The sequence below is a fragment of the Bubalus kerabau genome, chromosome 23, assembly GCF_029407905.1.
Source record: "Bubalus kerabau isolate K-KA32 ecotype Philippines breed swamp buffalo chromosome 23, PCC_UOA_SB_1v2, whole genome shotgun sequence".
NCBI classification, from domain to species: Eukaryota; Metazoa; Chordata; class Mammalia; order Artiodactyla; family Bovidae; genus Bubalus; species Bubalus kerabau.
In genome coordinates this window covers 19,537,950-19,558,695 of record NC_073646.1, presented here as the reverse complement: position 1 = coordinate 19,558,695, position 20,746 = coordinate 19,537,950, and the positions used below count along the sequence as shown (strand labels likewise).

The 20,746-nt window shown below is 38.1% G+C and overlaps 3 protein-coding genes across 9 annotated transcripts in view; 1 reads left to right on the top strand and 2 right to left on the bottom strand.

Moving 5' to 3' along the window:
• Nucleotides 1–1,397, bottom strand: part of REXO5 (RNA exonuclease 5) — a 58,272-nt gene extending 56,875 nt beyond the window's left edge. For 2 of the 4 annotated variants that reach the window (XM_055562556.1, XM_055562559.1), the window contains exons 1-2: nt 1,210–1,347; nt 963–1,107 (exon numbers count right to left, since the gene is read on the bottom strand). In XM_055562556.1, coding sequence (XP_055418531.1) covers nt 963–1,103 — 141 coding nt within the window. In that variant the 5' untranslated portion in view covers nt 1,104–1,107; nt 1,210–1,347. Of the gene's footprint in view, nt 1–962; nt 1,108–1,209 lie in introns of all 4 variants that reach the window. The other 2 variants (XM_055562558.1, XM_055562557.1) reach the window with 2 other exon arrangements.
• Nucleotides 1,398–1,534: 137 nt separating this feature from the next.
• Nucleotides 1,535–20,610, top strand: ERI2 (ERI1 exoribonuclease family member 2). Of its 3 annotated transcripts, none has more exons than XM_055562561.1 (9): nt 1,535–1,673; nt 6,692–6,759; nt 6,846–6,929; nt 8,220–8,347; nt 8,958–9,093; nt 10,488–10,588; nt 11,147–11,228; nt 17,257–17,345; nt 17,547–20,610. In XM_055562561.1, the coding sequence occupies exons 1-9, from the start codon at nt 1,651–1,653 to the stop codon at nt 18,882–18,884; spliced, it is 2,049 nt and encodes a 682-aa protein (XP_055418536.1). In that variant the 5' UTR covers nt 1,535–1,650; the 3' UTR covers nt 18,885–20,610. The 3 variants fall into 3 exon arrangements, with proteins under 3 accessions (XP_055418536.1, XP_055418535.1, XP_055418537.1); XM_055562560.1 differs by having other exon boundaries at nt 8,958–9,114; XM_055562562.1 differs by having other exon boundaries at nt 1,556–1,673; nt 6,851–6,929; nt 8,958–9,114.
• ACSM3 (acyl-CoA synthetase medium chain family member 3) overlaps nt 19,853–20,746 on the bottom strand; it is an 83,289-nt gene continuing 82,395 nt past the window's right edge. For both annotated transcript variants that reach the window (XM_055562563.1, XM_055562565.1), the window contains 2 exons: nt 20,389–20,508; nt 19,853–19,990 (listed from right to left, as the gene is read on the bottom strand). In XM_055562563.1, coding sequence (XP_055418538.1) covers nt 19,904–19,990; nt 20,389–20,508 — 207 coding nt within the window. In that variant the 3' untranslated portion in view covers nt 19,853–19,903. The remainder of the gene's footprint in view (nt 19,991–20,388; nt 20,509–20,746) is intronic.

The following is a 20,746-nucleotide window of genomic DNA, read 5'->3' as shown; positions in this document are numbered from 1 at the left end:
CAAGAGAACATAGTATCACTTCTGTGACATTCCTGTCAAAGATGTATAACCTGAATCTAATAATGAGAAAACAAACCTAACTTGAGGGACATTCTGACATTCTACAAAATAACTGGTACAGGTTCTTCAAAGGTAGTAAAGCCACAAATGTCAAAGACTGAACAATTGTTTGCATTGAAGGAAACATAACTAAAGTAACACATTTATTCTAAACTAGATCTTATTGCTAAACAGGACGTTATTAGAACTGGAGAAACCTGAATGGGATCTAAGAATTAGATGGTAGCATATATCCATGTTATTTCCTGATTTTGCTGGTTGCATTTTAGTTATTAGATATTAGAAAATATGTAAACACTAAAATATGTGGGTGGATAAAAGTTTCTGATACTGTCCTCGCAAATTTTAAGTTTGAGACGGTTTCAAAATAAAGTGATGAGATTGTCAACTTCAACTTTCTACCACGTTAACCTTTAAAAAAAAATTGTTTTGCCAATCTGATAGGCTCCCCCAAAAGGAATAGCATTTTAAAAGACTTCATAGCACTAATTCCCTTACTATTGTTTATCTCTCTCTCCACCAGAAAGGTAGTAGCGATCTTTGTTTACTCACTAATGTTCCCCAAGTGCCTAGAAAGACAATAGAAATCTGATGACTATGGGGATGAATGCCACAGAATGCTGAAGAAATGGTAGATTATCAGCCTTATTATTCCATTACTGGAACGTAAACTGCACAGGGGCAGGAAATTTTGTGCTTTTATGCACTGGTATATTTGCAGAACCTAGAACAATTCCCGCACACAGAAGACTTCAAAATATTTGTTGAACATTCTTGTCGCGTGCCAGGCACAATACCAGTTTTAAACCGCCAATACCAGCCCCAAGGTAAATGGTATTGTGTTATTATTTGGGAGTTCCAAACTGCCTCGGGCTGCCCAGTCGGGATCCCCCATTGCTCACCTTGGCTACAGGTTGCTGCCTTTCCTCAAGATCCCAATGGGATCTCATCGCCTCAGCGGCCCCGACCAGCTTGCTCGGAATCAGCCTCCTCTTTCTGTCCTTCTTGAGGGTGCTCCCGCTCCTTTTCCTCTCTGGCTCCATGAGCCTGTTGAGAAAGATCGCTTTTTAGCGCTCTGAGAAAACCCCGACGCCCTGAGGGCCCGGGCTGTCTCCACAGTGGGGAGGAGCAAGGGCTTCGACAGCCTACCTACCACCTTTCTCAGATCCTCTCAAATCAGTTTACAGAGCGCTCCCCGCCCACCGCAGAAAGCGAGGGCACCAACCGTCTTCCCCGTTACTCCACGCAGAAAACGACGCAGCATCAAGCCAAACGGCTTTACTGCTGACGCTGGAGGCCGAATTCGAAACGCTTCCCCAACGGCGCAAACGCGCCTCCGTCAGTTAGGAAGAGGGAAGGGAGCGCTTTCTAACTGCTTCTCTGCCAAAAACCACTCCCCAAACCCCGTATCCCCGAAGACGCTGAAAGAAGCCGGGAGAGAGAGTAAAAATGAGCGCCGCCTCTGCCTCAGCCACAGGCAGAGAAGCCGCCGCAGCAGCCTCCCCAGCCGCGCGGGGCGTTTGAATGGGCCGGAAGTAGGGGTACAGCGACTTCCGGCAGTTGGGCTGAGGCTAGAAAGGAACGTCAGGAATGGCGACCAAAAGACTCGCACGGTATGCAAGGCGGTTCTGGGCGGTGGCGGGGGATCGCTCCTTGCTGGGAGCCGGCATATTGCATATTGAGTGAGGATCTGGAATAGCTCAACTGGAATTCTATCACTTCCGGGAGCCAGCGTGAGGCACTCCGCCCATGACAAAGGTCATGAGGAAGGAGGCTCGGCATACGCAAAGGCGGGATCGAGCCTCAGGAGTCCCCCTGGAAATTCTCGAGCATCTACCCCCAAAACCAGAGTCTGCCTACTTTCTGCTTTGTGCTTTCACCTACACCTCTGACTTTACGGGGGGCTGTCCCCCACTACCTCTCTCTGAAAAAAGAGTTAGCTCACAGCTCCAGTTAATAATTCCTGGATGTGACAGTGTTTCAACCTACAAACTCCTTTGGAAATCCTCTAGCCTGCCTGAATGGGTTTTTCCGGCCACATGTGATTGTTCAGAGCCTCCCAACTGTGAGAGGCAGGAGATGTTCTAAACTGCCTAAACACAGATTCCTTTGAGTAGTTAAAAGATTGATTAGAAATTGTATTGGTAAAGGGTTTTTCACTTGTTGGGCCAATGTTTGCTGCTAAGTCTCCATACTCCTTACCTACTGTGTCCTTGGCAGTGTATTGATTGATATAATGGGTGTATAGAAATGTAAAATGCCGCTTTGTCCAATGCTTTTTGGAAGGCTGGCGCCTGACTTTGGAATAATCACCTTTAGAGAAAGATAAGTTTCTTAAAATGTTAACAGGCCTCCGGGCCAGAAGATGATGTCAATCACCTGAACTTTTGCATATGATAAGTTTGCAGGAAGAAAGCCTGGCTTGCTGCATGACTCTACCCCTTCCCCCATTATCCTCTATGCATACCTTAAGGTATAAAAACTACTTTGGAAAATAAAGTGCGGGCCTTGTTCACTGAAACTTGGTCTCCCCATGTCATTCTTCCCTTTAACTTCTGGCTGAGCGTCCATCTGGAGCGTGGATGTCCTCTGCGACCATTTATTTGCCTGGGCTTCTAAGACCCACTCGAGAAGGTGTCTAAGGTGGGGCACCTTCCGCTATTCGAGAGGGCGCCTGCGGCCTCCGTGGTCAGAGCTAACCTGGTGTCACGGGTTATATTGATTTTCCGCGTAAACCAAGCCACTCAGCTTCTTTTCTCCACTGAATTTTCTTACTGAGCTATCCTTATTTCAGCCGCTTTTCTCCACTGAATTTCCTCACTGAGCTATCCTTATTCTATTACTCTTTGTATCCTTAATTAAAGTGTAATTAAGCAGTTATTCCCTGACCCTCGCCTAGCCGTCTCTCCTTCGAATACCCTGGATCAGCCGGGGCTGGTCCCCGGCAGCTCCTGATCCGGCGCTGGCGTTCGCGTCAGTGTCCGCGGTGTTCAGCTTCCATTTTCTGCAGTTTGGGCGTGCACTGGCCAGCCTGAACTGGAAGGTCACTCTTCTGGGACTTCAGTCTCGAGCCTCAGTCAGCTCTTTGTTGCAGCGTGAAGGACCAGGGAGGGCTCTCTACTCTGTGCCCCTCAGCCAGTGTCTGCCTATTCTAGGTCTCCGGGAACATTAAGAACGGCCCTAGGGGACCATTTGGAGTTCACCGGCAGCTATCAAGATTACTCCACCTATCAAGCTGTTCACCCTACCACTTACTAGTGATCTGTTTAATTCACAGTGTGAATCATGGCCTCTTTCCTGATTCTTGGACACGCTTTTCACATTTCTAATTAATAGGAACAGTGGAATGCATTCGTGAAAGCATGGGTTTCACAGTTGGATCATCCTGGTTTCACATAGTAAATACGTGTTTTCTGGCAAATTGCCGAATTTGATTTCTCACCGATTAAATATAGGTAGCAGAAAGGACTGTTTTGTACAGTTGTTGAGGATGAAATGAGATCACCATCTTGATTCAGTGCGTAATATGTCCGTAAAGAATCTGCCTGCAGTTCAGGAGACCGGGGTTTGATCCCTGGATTGGGAAGATCCCCTGGAGAAGGAAATGGCATCCCACTCCAGTATTCTTGCCTGGAGAATTCCATGGACAGAGGATTCCAAGAATCAGAAGACTGACTAAACTACCACCACCATTATATGGTAAAGAATCAATAGATGTTAACCATTGTTCTCAACTTCCCATCACAGGTCAAACAGGGAAACTAGAATGAGTGGTGTCTGCCTGGTCTACCTAGCAAAGTATTGAATAGTTTTGTCTCAGGACACTTAAGATGTCAGTAAGCCTAAGACCTCAATAAGCATATAAGCAGATATTCGCTGGAGAAGGACAACCAGACATGACTTTCTCAGTATTAGAGAAGCCATTTTGTGGTCTGAGGCTGGCCACAGTGATCCTTTAAAAAAATTTTTTTTTATTTTGTATTTGGCTGTACTGGGTCTTTGTTGCTGTGTGCAGGCTTTTCTCTAGTTGCAGCAAGCAGAGGCTACTCTCTAGTCATGGTCTGCAGGTTTCTCATTGAGATGGCTACTCTTTGTTACAAAGCACAGGCTCTAGGGTGCACTGGCTTTGGTAGTTGGGGAGGGCGAGCTCAGTAGTTGTGCTCCATGGGCTTAGTTGCCCCTCAACATGTGGAGTCATCCTGGAGCAGGGATTGAACTCATGTCCCCTGCATTGGCAAGTGAATTCCTAACCACTGGACTGCCAGAGAAGTTCAGAAATTAATGCTATTAAAGAAACAAAGAATGCAGAAACAGCTGTTACCAGGCAAGAGAAGTAACAGTGGCAAAGATAATATCTCAGAAGTAAAGACTGTTAGTCTTGAGAGTTTCCTAGTGGTCCAGTGGTTAGGGCTCCCAGCTTCCATTTCAGAGGGTACAAGATTGATCCCTGCTCTGGAAACCAATATCCTGCCAAGCTGCCAAAAAGAAAAAAAAAATTCCTAGTTCTGTTTCAATGGTAAAGATTAGCCTGAAGCACTCAACCACCCAATCACCTGGAACCCAAGGGATGATGATGTTGACCTTTTTGACTCTCTTGACTTCAATCAGCTAATGTTTGGAATCTCAACCACCGAAGCCCCTACATGAAACATGCATGTACCCTTAGCTTAAACTTACCCAGTTTTGCAGTTTAGGGGCGACACTGGTGTGGGAAACACCAGGAAAGATCCCTAGTGTTATATTTACTTGCTGCAAGTAATAAATCCTTCCTTCTGCTCTTTGCCTTGGTGGTCTTTTGTCTTGACACCTACCAAGAGGCTTCAGGTAACAAGCTATTCCCTTTCTGTGGACTTAGAATATTGCCCATAAGGATCCTTTATTATATATTACCTTACACTAGTTTTCCATGAATATCTAGTTTACTTACCCAGATATTTTAAACTCCTAGAAGACTGGACCTGCCCTCTCTCCTCTCCACTGTGCTCTTCACATAGCAAAGACTGAAAAAAAACAAAAGCAAAATTAACTTAGGTTTTCAATGCATCTTTACAACCACTTGAGTTCCTCATTATTACTATAAAATAATAGGAGCACAGAGAAACAGTCTGTTTGCAAATATGCACTTTGAAGCCCATGCAGGGAGAATGACTTGTTAAGTCGCTTAGTCATGTCTGACTCTTTGTGACCACATGGACTGCAGTATGCCAGGCTTTTCTGTCTTTTACTGTCTCCTAGAGTTTGCTCAAACTCTTGTCCATTAAGTCGATGATGCCATCCAACCATCTCATCTTCTGTTGCCCCCTTCTCCTCCTACCCTCAATCTTTCCCACCATCAGGATCTTTTCCAATGAGTCAGCTCTTCGCATCAGGTGGCCAAAGTATTGGAGCTTCAGCTCCAGCATCAGTCCTTCCAGTGAATATTCAGGGTTGATTTTCTTTAGGATTGACTAGTTTGATCTTGCTGTCCAAGGACCTCTCAAGAGTCTTCTCCAGCACCAGAATTTGAAAGCATCAGTTCATCAGCATTCAGCCTTCTCTGTGGTCCAACTCTCACATCCGTACTTGACTACTGGAAAAACCATAGTTTTGACTAGACGGACCTTTGTCAGTAAAGTAATGTCTCTGCTTTTTAATATGCTGTCTAGGTTAGCCATAGCTTTTCTTCCAAGGAGCAAGCATTTTTTTATTTCATGGCTGCAGTGATCATCCGCAGTGATTTTGGAGCCCAATAAAATAAAGTCTGTCACTGTTTCCATTTTTCCCCATCTATTTGCCATGAAGTGATGGGACCAGATGCCATCATCTTCGTTTTTTGAATGTTGAGTTTTGAGCCAGTTTTTTCACTCTCTTCTTTCATGTTCATTAAGAGGCTCTTTAGTTCCTCTTCACTTTCTGCCATAAGGGTGGTGTTATCTGCATATCTGAGGTTATTGATATTTCTCCCATCAATCTTGATTCCCCCTTGAGCTTCATCCATGTCGGCATTTCTCATGCTGTACTCTTCATATAAGTTAAATAAGCAGGGTGACAATATACAGCATTGACTTACTCCTTTCCCAATTGGGAACCAGTCTGTTGTTCCATGTCCAGTTCTAACTGTTGCTTCTTGACCTGCATACAGGTTTCTCAGGAGGCAGGTAAGGTGGCCTGATACTCCCATCTCTTGAAGAATTTTTGACAGTTTGTTGTGATCTACAGTCAAAGGCTTTAATGTAGTCATTGAAGCAGAAGTAGATACTTCTCTGGAATTCCCTTTTTCTATGATTCAACAAATGTTGGCAATTTGATCTCTGGTTCCTCTGCCTTTTTTAAATCAAACTTGTACATCCGGAAATTTTGAGATCACGTACTGTTTGAAGCCTAGCTTGAAGAATTTTGAGCATTACCTTGCTAGCATGTGAAATGAGTGCAGTAGTTTGTGTAGTAGTTTGAACAGTCTTTGGTAGAATGACTGCTAAAGTCAGAAGAGGGCAAAGAACCAAAGTCTTTTGCCCTCAAAGTCTAGTTCAGTTTCCTCTCAATCACAATACATTAGTACATTAATGAGGGTTATACCATCAGTTTGTTAACTTATGTAAACAGGAATATGAATGATTTTGTTGAACATACCTGGGTTGTTTTACATTTTTAGGCAGCTTGGATTAATTAGGAGAAAATCAATTCCACCAGCAAATGGAAACCTAGGAAGAAGCAAATCTGGTAAGTAATGTGCCTCATTTCTTTACATTCTGTAGTCTTGCACTTTTAACACTGGTAATACATAAGGACATTCTGATCTTTTGCAGAGCAGTTGTTTGACTACTTAATCATCATTGATTTTGAGTCAACATGTTGGAATGATGGGAAATGCCACCGGAATCAGGAAATAAGTAAGTCTGAACTTGACTGCCAGTGGCCAAAGATCCCCTGGAGAAGGGAACAGCAACCCACTCTAGTATTCTTGCCTGGAGAATCCCATGGACAGAGGGGCCTGGTGGGCTGCAGTCCATAGGGTCGTTGGACATGACTGAAGCAACTTAGCACACAGCACACACAATGCTAAATAAGAAAACAAAATGATCTGTGGATTGGTAATTTACTATGAAATCTGATGACAAAAAAGACCACAAACCTAATACTTAAGAGTGTCAGCATATAAAATAATTGTTTCAAAATCTCAAATACATAGAAATTGATTTAAAAAATACCTTTGCTTGAAAGTTTCAAAACCAGTTAGTTATCATCTTTAGTTTAGTGATAGTTTAGTTGTAGTTCTGCCTTAACCAAGGGGTGTATTTTTTTTTAAGTTTTGTTAAACATGGTTGACGTTAATAGTATCTAAAAGATCAAGATTTATTTCAGTGGGGTGAGATTTTTATACTATTATGGATAGTACAGAAACACTTTTGTGCATATTTCTTGCCCATATCAAGAAATTCTCTGGGGTAAAGATTAGCATGAATCTACCCCAGGAAAGGATTGGAAATCTTCTAAAGAACTGAATAATAAAAGTCTCCTGAATCACTCGAAACTCATTCTTGTCATTGTGCAAGAAAGCCAGATAATTTGGGGCTTTCATGTAAAAACAATTACTTTTATAAGGATAATGAGATTGTCCCTATACCTACATACAACAATATAACTCATACCCCATTCAAGATATAGAACATTGCCATCACCCTAGAAGGTCCTCGAAAACCCTTCTAGTCAATCTCACCTCCATCCTTAACCACTGGCCTCGTTTCTATCAGCATGATCGTTTTGCCTGTTCTTGAGTTTTGTGTAAGTGAAATCATACAGTATGAACCCTTTTTCTCTGGCTTGTTTTGCTCAGTATATGCAAATAAAATCCATTTAGAGATTTTTTCAAAAAAAAAAAAAAATACCTTTGCAAAAAGAACTATGTTTCAACTTTCATATGGTCTTCTAATTATGGAAATACATTCAAGAGTTTTAAATAGATATACATGTAACTTTAATAGTTTGATTTATTCTTTGGCATAATTTTATATAACCATTACATTACACTGCTTTGGTCATTTTAATGTGCTTTCACTAAAACAATGATTATTTAATAATACTATGTGAAGGTAATATCAATATATACTTAATTTAAAGTGATTGCAGCATTAGTTTAACAATTATGTATTCAACTGTCATTTGATGATTCTTTCATGTAGTTGAATTTCCAGCTGTATTACTGAACACATCAACTGGAGAGATTGAATCTGAGTTCCATGCTTATGTTCAGCCTCAGGAACATCCAATTCTTTCTGAATTTTGCATGGAACTGACAGGCATAAAGCAGGTATGCCCTCTCTTTTTCCCACTTCTCATCCTCCCATTCCAACAAAAAACAAGCAGGAAAGATGTAAATATTAAAACTCAGAGAATAAAAGCTATATGCCATGTGGAATTAGATTCATTCACTGTTAGAAATACTGTCCCCTCCAGAAGCCCATTGGAATCTTTAAAAATCAGAAAAAACTGGACTTCCACAGTGGTCCAATGATTATGACTCTGTACTCCCACTGCAGAGGTCGTGGGTTTGATCCCTGGTTGAGAAATTAAGATTCCCCCATGGTACAGCAAAAAAAAAAAAAAAAATTGGAAAGAATAGTGTTATAAAAATGTATATCAAATATATTTTATGAAAATTAAGTGATATCAGATTTCTGCCTATCAGGATATCTTTATTGTATTTCTGTGTGATTTTAGATTAGTCAATGTAATTTTTCTTATCTTGCAGAATTCTAATTGTTGTATTATCTCTCTCCTGTGTGTTTTAACATCTTTTCACTAGATAAACTGCCAGTTAAAACCTCTTCTTCCTTGTTGTATATCCTCCTCATAGTGCCTAATTATGTGTGCAATAATGGAATTCAGTTATTGAATTCAGATTATATGACTCTATTTAGGCTCAAGTTGATGAAGGAGTCCCTCTGAAGATTTGTTTATCTCAGTTCTGTAAATGGATTCAGAAGATTCAGCAACAGAAGAAAATTATTTTTGCTACTACAGTGTCAGATATTTCCACTTCTGAAGTAAAATTATGTGCGTTTGTTACTTGGTCAGGTAAAAAAAATAACTTATATTTAGCAATCATTAATGAGTAGCATTGCCACTAGGTAATTCTTTATCTCTAGTAAGAATTACACTTGTTACCTTCCTGGCCACAAAAAGAAATCTTAAATGTCTAGCATGATGTTAACCAACAAAAGTAAACATTCATATTTTTAAATTTTTAAACACCTTTAAAAGTTAAGCTCTAAATTTTAAGAATCTTTCTAGATTTCTCTATTCTCCTGAATCTGGGCAAAGACCGGTGAAAGTTTTTTTATCATGGTATTTCTACAATTTTGATAAAAAGAATCCATATTCACCTTGCAATCTTTGCTTTTATACTTTCACGCTTCTAATGTAGACATCAAGGGAAAAAATGGGCCATTTAAAGTACATCTTTTATATGCCCTGATAGAGCATTGCCATTAATAGTCATTGTTAACAGTGCTCTGTCATTGACAGCATAGCATTGATAATTGTGTATGGGTCTGTATGATCAGGCCATTCAAGATGGCTGTTCTTTTGTTCTCTGTATACCCCTGCTTGACCTACACCCTACTCATATGACTGACCTCCCCTCTTAATACATACTTGCCCTTAGCCCCAGCTAGTGATTGTTCTAATCTTTATATCTTTAGACCAGAATCTTTATCTCCACCATGATAGCTTATCAAAGGGACATGAGGGCTTTCTCCTCAGCTGGTTTCCCTAGTAAGTGATGAACCAACTGATGTCAATTCCCTCTATAACTGGTAAAACCTTGCCGAAGACTGCTGCCGTCATGTCCTGCCCACCATCTGCTTCACGTGATGGAGTATGCTCCAAGACCATGCTTCAGACATGTACAATCCCCCTGTTCATTAAACCCTTGATGTCTCTGTCACTGACTCTGGGCTCTTTCTTTGGTCTTGAGGTTGGGCAAGTACAGTGCTTGCATGGTTGTGGGGTATAGCCCAACAGGGTCCCTGTAAGATGTTTGGTTTCTCAGTTACATTAATATTTTCTAGAATGTTGAAAGCAGATAATCTTTTCCATCTAAGCCTTGTAATGTGATGCCTTACTCTTCTTTCTGAAATATCAGTGTGTTTTACTGGGCTTTTAAGAAATCATTTTGAAACTTAGTTACTGACCTAATTTCTTACTAGTAAGTTATGAGTAATTTTTAAATATTAGGGCAAAAAAATCTTACTCTTCTATTATGTGTTGCATAGTATATAATATATTCCATATGTTGTATATGCTATATATAAAATATAGTATAGTGTATGTTGTTATATATTATTCTAAGTTCTGTTTTATGTTGACTTTCAGCATTTTGTTTATAAATAATAGCGTAAGTAAAACCCATTAGCATCATTGACTTTGTTCTAATATTCTTGATGCAGACTGGGACTTGGGGGTTTGCCTGGAGTATGAATGTAAAAGAAAACAACTGTTAAAACCTGTGTTCCTTAATTCTTGGATTGATCTCAGAGTAACTTACAAGGTAAGGGGGCATGTTCACTTTCCTTCTGTTGAAAAGTTATTAAACTTTATCCTACACATAGGCTTCCCTGATAGCTCAGTTGATGAAGAATCCACCTGCAATTCAGGGGACCCCGGTTTGATTCCTGGATCAGAAAGATCTGTTGGAAAAAGGATAGGCTACCCACTCCAGTATTCTTGGGCATCTCTTGTGGTTCAGCTGGTAATGCAGGAGACCTAGGTTTAATCCCTGGGTTGGGAAGATCCCCTGGAGAAGGGAAAGGCTACTTACTCCAGTATTCTGGCCTGGAGAATTCCAAGGACTGTATAGTCCATGGGGCTGTAAAGAGTCGGACACGACTGAGCGACTTTCACTTCACACATGGGTATGGGTTTCTACAAACAAAATATTTTGTTTTGAAGCATCCATATAAATACTTTTCTTAAAGTATATAAAAACAACACAAAAATAAGCACATTTCAAATCTAATAGAAAAAAATCATGAGAAGTAAATGGCTAACTATATAGCCTTTCACATAGTAATTATTTTTTAAAATATATTGTCTTTTATTTGACTAGATTTTCTATAAAAGAAAACCAAAAGGACTCAGTGGTGCCCTGCAGGAAGTGGGAATGCAATTCTTGGGGCGAGAACATTTTGGTTAGTATATCTTGAGATTAATTTTATTATGTAAGTCATTTTATTTTTATACAGTCTTTCATTTGCATCTCATTTTTCAATGATGTCATTAACAAAGAATATCCTCAGCCTGAAAAAAGCCCTAGTCTATACATTCAGATTATTTCCAAGATTTTCAAATTACCACTTCCTTAAAATATTGTAAGGTTTTATATAAGACTGTTATCTAGTGGATTTCTAGTTTCTTAAAAAAAAAAAAAATGAAAAGAATTAGCCATATCAAATGGAGACTGTAAACAAATGCCCAAATAATAGAATAGACTAGTGAAAAAACTGAACAAGACTATTAGATTATGCATAAAACATGATCCCTACAGAATGTTGGTCATATTTTTTATATATATTTTAGTTTTATTCAATTATAGTTGATTGACAATGTTGTGTTCATTTCAGGTGTACAGTAAAATGATTCTTACATACATATACATGTATTCTTTGTTAGATTCTTTTCTCATTTGGGTTATCATAGAATATTGATTAGAATTTCTTGTGCTATACAGTAGGTCCTTGTTGGTTATCTATCTTATATATGGTAGTGTGTGTATGTTCATCCCAAGCTTTTGATTTATACCTCACCCCTTTTTCCCCTCATATCTGAAAGTCTGTTTTTGTTTTGTAATTAAGTTCATTTATATCTTTTTTAAAAATCAGATTCCATGTATGAGTGATATCATATTTGTCTTTCTCTCTGATATACTTCATGTAGTATGATAATCTTTAGGTCAGTCCATGTGACTACAAATGGCATTATTTCATTCCTTTTCATGGATGAGTAATGTTCAATTGTATATATGTGCCGCATCTTCTATATCCATTCCTCTATTGATGGACATTTAAATTGCTTCCATGTCTTGACTGTTATAAACAGTGGTGCAGTGAACATTGGGGTGCATATATCTTCAGATTATGGTCTTCCCTGAATATATGCCCAGGAGTGGGATTGCTGGATCATAATGGTAGTTCTATTTTTAGTTTTTTTAAGGTATCTGCATACTATTCTGTAGTGGTTGTACCAATTTACATTCCTACTGACAAGGTAGAAGGGCTCCCTTTTCTCCACAGCCTTTCCAGCATTTATTGTTTGGAGACTTTTTGATGATGGCAATTCTGACTGGCATGAGATGATACCTCATTGTAGCTTTAATTTGCAATTCTCTGATAAGTGATGTTAAATATCTTTTCATGTGCTTTTGGCCATCTGTGTGTCTTTGGAGAAATGTTTGTTTGGATCTTCTGTCCATTTTTCAGTTGGGTGATCTGGTTTTTTGGCATAGAGCTGCATGAGTTATTTATTTTGTTTGTTAATTTTGAAGATTAATCTCTTGCTTGTTGCTTCATTTGCACATATTTTCTCTGATTCTGTGAGTTGTCTTTTCATTTTGTTTATTGGTTTCTTTGCTATGCAAAACATTTAAATTTAATTAGGTCCCAATTGTTTATTTTTATTTTCATTTTCATTACTCTAGCAGGTAGATCAAAATAAAAACTTCTGTGATTTATGTCAGAGAATGTTCTGCCTGCATTTCCCTCTAAGAGTTTTATGGTGTCTGGGCTTACATTTAGGTCTTTGATCCATTTTGAGTTTATTTTTTGTGTATATTGTTAAAGAGTATTCTAATTTTGCTCTTTTACATGTAGCTGTCCAGTTTTCTCAGCATCATTTATTGAAGAGACTGTTTTTTTCTCCATTGTATATTCTTGCATCCTCTATCATAGATTAATTGACCATGGGTATATGAATTTATCTCTAGGTTTTCTATCTTGTTCCATTGATCTATATATCTGTTTTTGTGCCAGTTTAATACTATTTTGATTACTATAGCTTTGTAGTATAGTCTGAAGTCAGGAAGCCTGTTTCCCCTAGCTCGGTTTTTTGTTTTTTTTTGTTTTTTTTTTTTTTGGTCAAGATTGCTTTGGTGATTTGGGGACTTTTGTGTTTCCCTACAAATTGTAACTTTTTTTTTGTTCTAATTCTGTGGAAAATGCCACTGATAATTTGGTAGGAATTGCATTGAGTTTGTATACTGCTTTGGATAGTATGGTCACTTCACAATATTGGTGCTTCCAGTCCAAGAACACAGTATATCTTTCCATCTGTTTGTGTTATCTTTGATTTCTTTCAGCAGTATCATAAGATATGCTGTATTTCATATAACACTGTGAAGTGTTCTGAGTATAGGTCTTTTGTCTCCTGAGGTAGGTTTATTCCTAGGTATTTTATTCTTTTTGATGCAGTGGTGAATGAGGTTGTTTCTTTAATTTCTCTTTATGCTCTTTCATTGTTAGTGTATAAGGATGCAAGATTTCTGTGTGTTGATTTTGTATCTTGAAATTTTACCAGATTTGTTGATAAAGTCTAGTAGTCTTCTGGTAGCATCTTTAGGATTTTCTATGACTAGTATCATGTCATCAGCAGCCAGTATCAGTTTTACTTCTTCTTTTCCAATTTGGATTCCTTTTATTTGTTTTTTTTCTTTTCTGATTGTGATGACTAGGACTTCTAAAACTATGTTGAATAAAAATGGTGAGAGTGGACATCCCTGCCTTGTTCCTGATCTTAGAGGGAATGCTTTCAGCTTTTCACCATAGAGAATGATGTTAGCTGTGGGTTTGTGATATATGGCCTTTATTATTTTAGGGTAAGTTCTCTCTATTCCCACTTCCTTCAGAGCTTTTATCATAAATGGGTGTTGAATTTTTGTCAAAGTCTTTCTCTGCATCTATTAAGATAATCATGTGGTTTTATTTTTTAGTCTTTTTATTTTACAGCATAGTTGATTAATAATGTTATTAGTTTCAGGTATACAGCAAAGTGATTCAGCTATACATATACATGTATCTGTTCTTTTTCAAGAAGGCAATGGCACCCCACTCCAGTACTCTTGCCTGGAAAATCCCATAGGCGGAGCCTGGTAGGCTGCAGTCCGTGGGGTCGCTAAGAGTCGGGCACATCTGAGCGACTTGACTTTCACTTTTCACTTTCATGCATTAGAGAAGGAAATGGCAACCCACTCCAGTGTTCTTGCCTGGAGAATCCCAGGGACAGGGGAGACTGGTTGGCTGCCATCTGTGGGGTTGCACAGAGTCGGACACGACTGAAGCGACTTAGCAGCAGCAGCAGCATTCTTTTTCAAATCCTTTTCCCACTTAGGTTGTTACACAATATTGAGCTGAGTTCCCTGTGCTATACAGAAGTTGCTGATTATTCTTTTTAAAAAAAATATTTATTTGTATTTATTTATTTGGCTATATTGGGTCTTGGAAGAAGGCAATGGCACCCCACTCTAGTACTCTTGCCTGGCAAATCCCATGGACAGAGGAGCCTAGTAGGCTGCAGTCCATGGGGTCGCGAAGAGTCGGACACGACTGAGCGACTTCCCTTTCACTTTTCACTTTCATGCATTGGAGAAGGAAATGGCAACCCACTCCAGTGTTCTTGCCTGGAGAATCCCAGGGACGGGGGAGCCTGGTGGGCTGCCATCTATGGGGTCACACAGAGTCGGACACGACTGAAGTGATGAGCAGCAGCATACTGGGTCTTAGCTGTGGCACATGGGATATTTGGTCTTTGTCGCAGCATGCAGAATCTTTAGTTACCAGCATGTGGAATGTAGTTCCCTAACCAGGGATCCCAGCCCCCTGCAGAGTGTTAGCCACTGAACTACCAAGGAAGTCCCCATCCATTTTATTTTTGTTTTAATTTTTGTTGTTTGTTTTTTTTTAACTTTTTATTTTGTATTGGAGTATAGCCAGTTAACAAACTATGTTATGATAGTTTTAGGTGAATAGTGAAGAGACTCAGCCATACATGTAAATGTATCCATTCTCCCCAAACTCCCCTTCCATCCAGGCTTCCATATAACACTGAGCAGCTTTCCATGCGCTATACAGTAGGTCTGTGTTGGTTATCCATTTTAAATATAGCAGAATGTATATGTCAATCCCAAACTCCTAACTATCCCTCCCCCCATCATTCCCCCTGTTACCATAAGTTCTTTCTCTAAGTCTCTGAGTCTGTTACTATTTTGTAAATAAGTTCATTTGTATATATAGGTAGATAGATAGATTGTACATGTAAGTGATACAGGATATTCTTTGTCTAACTTACTTCAGTCAGTGTATCTAAGTCCATCCATGTTGTGGCAAAGGCATTATTTCATTCTTTTTAATGGCTGGGTAATATTCCTTTGGGCTTCCCTGATGCCTCAGTGGTAAAAAATCTGCCTGCAATGTAGATATGAGTTTGATCTCTGTGTTGGGAAGATTCCCTGAAGAAGCAAATGACAACCCACTCCAATACTCTTGCCTGGGAAATCCCTGGTGAGCTACAGCCCAGAAGAGTCAGACATGACTTAGTGACTATAACTACCACAAATAATATTCCGTTGTATATATGTACCACATCTTCTTTATTCATTGTTCTGTCAATGGGCATTTAGATTGTTTCAATGTCTTGGCTATTGTAAACAGCACTGCAGTGAGCATTGGGGTGCATGTATCCTTTCGGACCATGTTTTTCTCCAGATACATGCTCAGGAGTAGGGTTTCAGGATCATATGGTCGCTCTGTTTTTAGTTTCTTTAGGAACTCACTTATGTTTTCCATAGTGGCTGTACCAGTTTACATTCCCACCAACAATGTAGGAGGGTTTCCTCTTCATACCCTCTCCAGCATTTACTGTTTGTGAATTTTTTGATGATAGCCATTCTGACTGGTGTGAGGTGAGGGATCTCTAGTTTTAATTTGCATTTCTCTGATAATTTGCATTTCTCTGATAATTAGTGATGTTGAATATCTTTTATGTGCCTCTCGGCCATCTGTATGTCTTCTTTGGAGAAATGTCTATTTAGGTCTTCTGACAATTTTTTGATTGGGTTGTTTATTTTGATGATATTTAGCTGCATGAACTGTTTGTAAATTTTGGAGACTAATACCTTGTCTGTCATATCATCTGCAAATATTTTCTCCCATTCTGTGAGTTGTCTTTTCATTTTGTTTATGGTTTCCTTTGCTGTGCAAAAGCTTTTGAGTTTAATTAGATCCCATTTATTTCTTTTGTTTTTATTTCCATTACTCAGAAACAGATCAAAAAAGATATTGCTGTGATTTATGTCAAAGAGTGTTCTGTGTTTTTCTCTAAGAATTTTATAGTGTCCAGTCTCACATCTATGTCTTTAACTCATTTTGAGCTTATTTTTATGTATGGTGTTAAAGAATGATACCTAGAGACAAAAAGAAAGCACAGTGATCTAAAACCTATGGGCTGGAGCCAAAGAAGTTCTAAGGGAAGTTTGTAGCAATACAGTCTTACTTCAAGAAACAACAAAGTCTCAAACAACCTATTCCTACACCTAAAGCAATTAGAGAAAGAAGAACAAACAAAACCTAAAGTTAGTAGATGGAAAAAAACCATGAAGATCAGACAGAAATAAATGAAATAGAAACAAAGAAAGCAATAGCAAAAATCAGTGAACCTAAAAGCTGGTTCTTTGAAAAGATAAAATTGAGAAACCTTTAGCCTGACTCATCCAGAAAAAAAAGGGAGAGGACTCAAATCAACAAAATTAGAAATGAAAAAAGAATTACAGCTGACATCACAGAAGTACAAAGGATCATAAGAGACTACTACCAGCCACTCTGTGGCAATAAAATGGACATCCTGGAAGAAATGAACAAATTCCTAGAAAGGTACAGTCTCCCAAGGCCAAAGCAGGAAGAAACAGAAAATAATTATGAACAGACCAATCCCAGTACTGAAATCAAAACTGATTAAAAAAACTCCTAACAAACAAAAGTTCAGGACCAGATGACTAAATGTGGGAAATCTTTCATTGGTGAGGCTGCCACAGCTTTCCACAAGACCATTTTATATGATGAAATTTAGTAGATGATCATAAAACCAACTGTATGTTCCAATTTCTGCTTAAGTGGTAGTTTATTTCTTTACATAGGTACCACTAAATTCAGTCTTTAATATCCGTTTCCTCAGGGTTGGATGATTCTCGGAATACTGCCCTTCTTGCTTGGAAAATGATCAGGGATGGTTGCTTAATGAAGATTACAAGGTCTTTGAACAAGGTTAGTGGTGTCTTGCCTCTTTATTCTGTTATTTCAAACTCCAGAAGTAATTACAGGCTAACTGAAATGTAGATGTTATGTATGCTGTCATTTATAGATCAATCGGTGCTGACGTTTTTCTTTTTTGTCATATTATATAATACTAAAGAAATTATGAATGCAGGGTTTCTAAAATTGTTGGTTTTATCTGTGGAATCTTAGGTTTCCACTAAGAGGAATCCTAACATTTTCACCAGAAATTTGAATATGGATCAAGTTGAAGAAACATCAGCCTGTACCAATAACACTCATGATCCCAGCATATATGGTGGGGAGCCTAAAAATTCAATAAAATCTTACAAGAAAATTCAAATGAAGTCAGTTGGTGTGAATTCTCCTATAAAGGTACAGCAGGATCAGTTACAACAAAAGGACAGCATAAAAGCAGGTCTTTGCAATGTCAGAAGCTGTTTATCTCTCTTTAATGCTACTAAGTCCTGGACTTCTCTGGGGCAGTTGCAGTCTTCCAGCCGGAATACACCTATGCAGAAGCAAATAAACCAACATCTTGCATTTAATACCAATTCTAAGTCTTTAGCAGTTGGTTCAGAACTGGTACCTGTTTTAACTACCATTTCATCTTTTAATAATGTTTCTGATATGGAAGTGAGTTCTGCTCTTGACTGTTTACCTATGTTGGCTGATTGGGAGGATGTAGCTTTACTGCCAGCATCTCAGCCCGAGCAAAATATATCTTGTATACCTCCCGTTAGTGACTCAAATGTAGGCACTTCACTTAATTCTGGAGAAAGAGTAATAGTTTTAGAAGAATCTGAAATGTTAAGTCATGAAAACTTTGGAGGCACAGAAGAAACTCCTCAAAAATCTGTTACCTCTAAGTCTATTGTATATAAGAGTCCCCATACTACTATTTATAATATAAAGGAAGCCAAAGATCCAGGTTCAGATACTTTTGGCTTTAAATTACCTGAACGTAAATCAAGTAATTTCAACAGTGTTAATTCCGATGTGTCTCATCCTTTAGTTTTGGGGAAACATCGTCTTTGTTTAGATGATAGTAAAAGGAATCCATCCAGTCCTCCACTTTTCCCACCAGCAAAAAAACAGACTTTCACTATTCATGAAGAAAAGCCTGCATCATCTAATGACTCCCCAGGAGCAATTTCTTCCTGGAAGATTGTCCCTTCTGTCTTAACTTCTACAGTTAATCTGCAAGAGCCTTGGAAGAATGGAAAAATAACACCTCCTTTATGCAAGTGTGGCCGAAGATCTAAGAGACTTACTGTTTCTAATAATGGACCAAACCATGGAAAAGTCTTCTATTGTTGTCCTGTTGGGAAGTACCAAGAAAAGAGAAAATGTTGTGGTTATTTCAAGTGGGAACAAACACTTCAAAAGGAAAGAGCGAACAGTATAGTTCTATCTGATTCCCCAGGAGGACTCACTTTTAGTTCTCTAGAAACAAACCTTATTTGTGACAGAAATGTAAATTTCTCTACTAAACATTCATTGAGACTCAGACCTTCAATGAGAAATTGACCTTTTTTATGTCTAAACTATGTTTTTACTTCAGTGTGACTTTTAGTGCAGTAAAGAGAAAAAAGTGTGTATAGGACTACGTGTTGTGAGGACTGCATATCTGAGCTCTGTAAGCTACTCTGGGGCTATTCAGCACATTCACACACACACACTGAAAATAGAAAAAAATAATATCACAGTCTTCTAATTTCATTCACCAGTTATCTAATTTGTCTTCTCTCCATGTATGAATCCTGATTGTCCCCTGAATTTCCACACACGAGTATGCTGATAATGTCTTACACTATTTTATTTATATTTCATATATTAACTGTTACCAAACTTATCACACTTTTTTGAAGAACCACAAATTAAATATTTGGTAAACTGTATTTATTAGATTAAATATAATAGCAATATTAATACATGATATCCTATTTCTTTATATTGAATTATAATTGTCATACAATATTATATCAATTTCAGGTGTACAGTATATGATATCCTTTTACACTTAGACCTTGAAATGAATTTTAAATTATTTTTAAATTATGTGAATAACAGTGTGACCAATAAAAAAATCCCTACACTATTTTCAGGGAGATACTTGTACTTTGAGAATTATGATAATCTATTATTTAAGACTTTTCTAAAACCTTTATAACTTGTTTCATTTTATTTCACCCCTTAGAAATTGGTTCTGATTTATAGTCAGTGTATCGGTAGAATTACTCAACTAAGATCTGAAATTCAATAGGTCAGAGATTTAGTTCAGAAATTGCTTCTACACTATGTGTTTAAAAATTCCTCAACAACTGGTGGTATTCTTTTTATATTACCAAATTTTAAAAACATTGACACTGATGCAGAGGAATTTATTGAATGTTTTATTTCAGAATCCAGCCTGTGAGGTTATAACCACAGGATATTTTAAATCAATTAGTTCATAAGCATACTATCACATTTTTTACCACCGTTTCATAATCTTTGATTTTACAGAGTCTTATTTTTTAGAGACCATCATAATTAATGGAATAGACTTAAATTGTTTCCCATTCTTTCTTCCTCAGTTCGTTTCTTTTTATCTTCCCACTAATAGTCTTTGGCAGCTCCTGAATAAATTCTACCTGTAGATATCCAAGGGAAGAAAATTAGGCCAGAAGTTTTCATCTTTAGACAAAGTCAATTATGTAACAGTTCTATTATGAACTCTAGGTGAAAGAATCAGGACACCAATTGGGAGGTTTTTTTTGGTAACAGCCAAAAAAGGGAGAAGGGATATTGTTGAGGATATTTTTTGTGATATTTAGTATTTACTGTAAGTCCAGTAAGCCAAATGATCCTACAAATTAGGTTAAGAGTTTCATTTTAATCTCAAAGATTCTGTTTCTTAACCATGTCATTAGTTCAGTTTGAAATGTTTGGTATAGCACATTTCAAGAGAATGTTCATTAAAATGGAAAAAATAAACAGCTAAAAATTTCTAGAATACTAAGCAAATATTGTTCTTAATTAGAGTACCTACCTTTCTGGGATATTTGTAAGGTGCTGTATTTCTTTTTACATGCTCCTGAATCTCCTTTTTCAGTTGTTCTTGATCATGTGACTTGTAATCAGGATTCAGAACAATAAAAGCCTTTACTACCTAAAATAAATATTTGAATGATGAGTTGTATATTTTTATGTTTCAATGTATCTTTCTCTTAACTTGAGAATCTAAATAAATACCTCATGCGGTGAGCCAAAATGTTTATTAGAGTCTGATCTCAGCTTTCTGCTCTTAAGCCAGCCAGTTGACTCCCACACCTAGATTTTGTATCTAATGTGTGCATGTGTGCTCAGTTACTCAGTTGTCTCCAACTCTGTGACCCCGTGGACTGTTG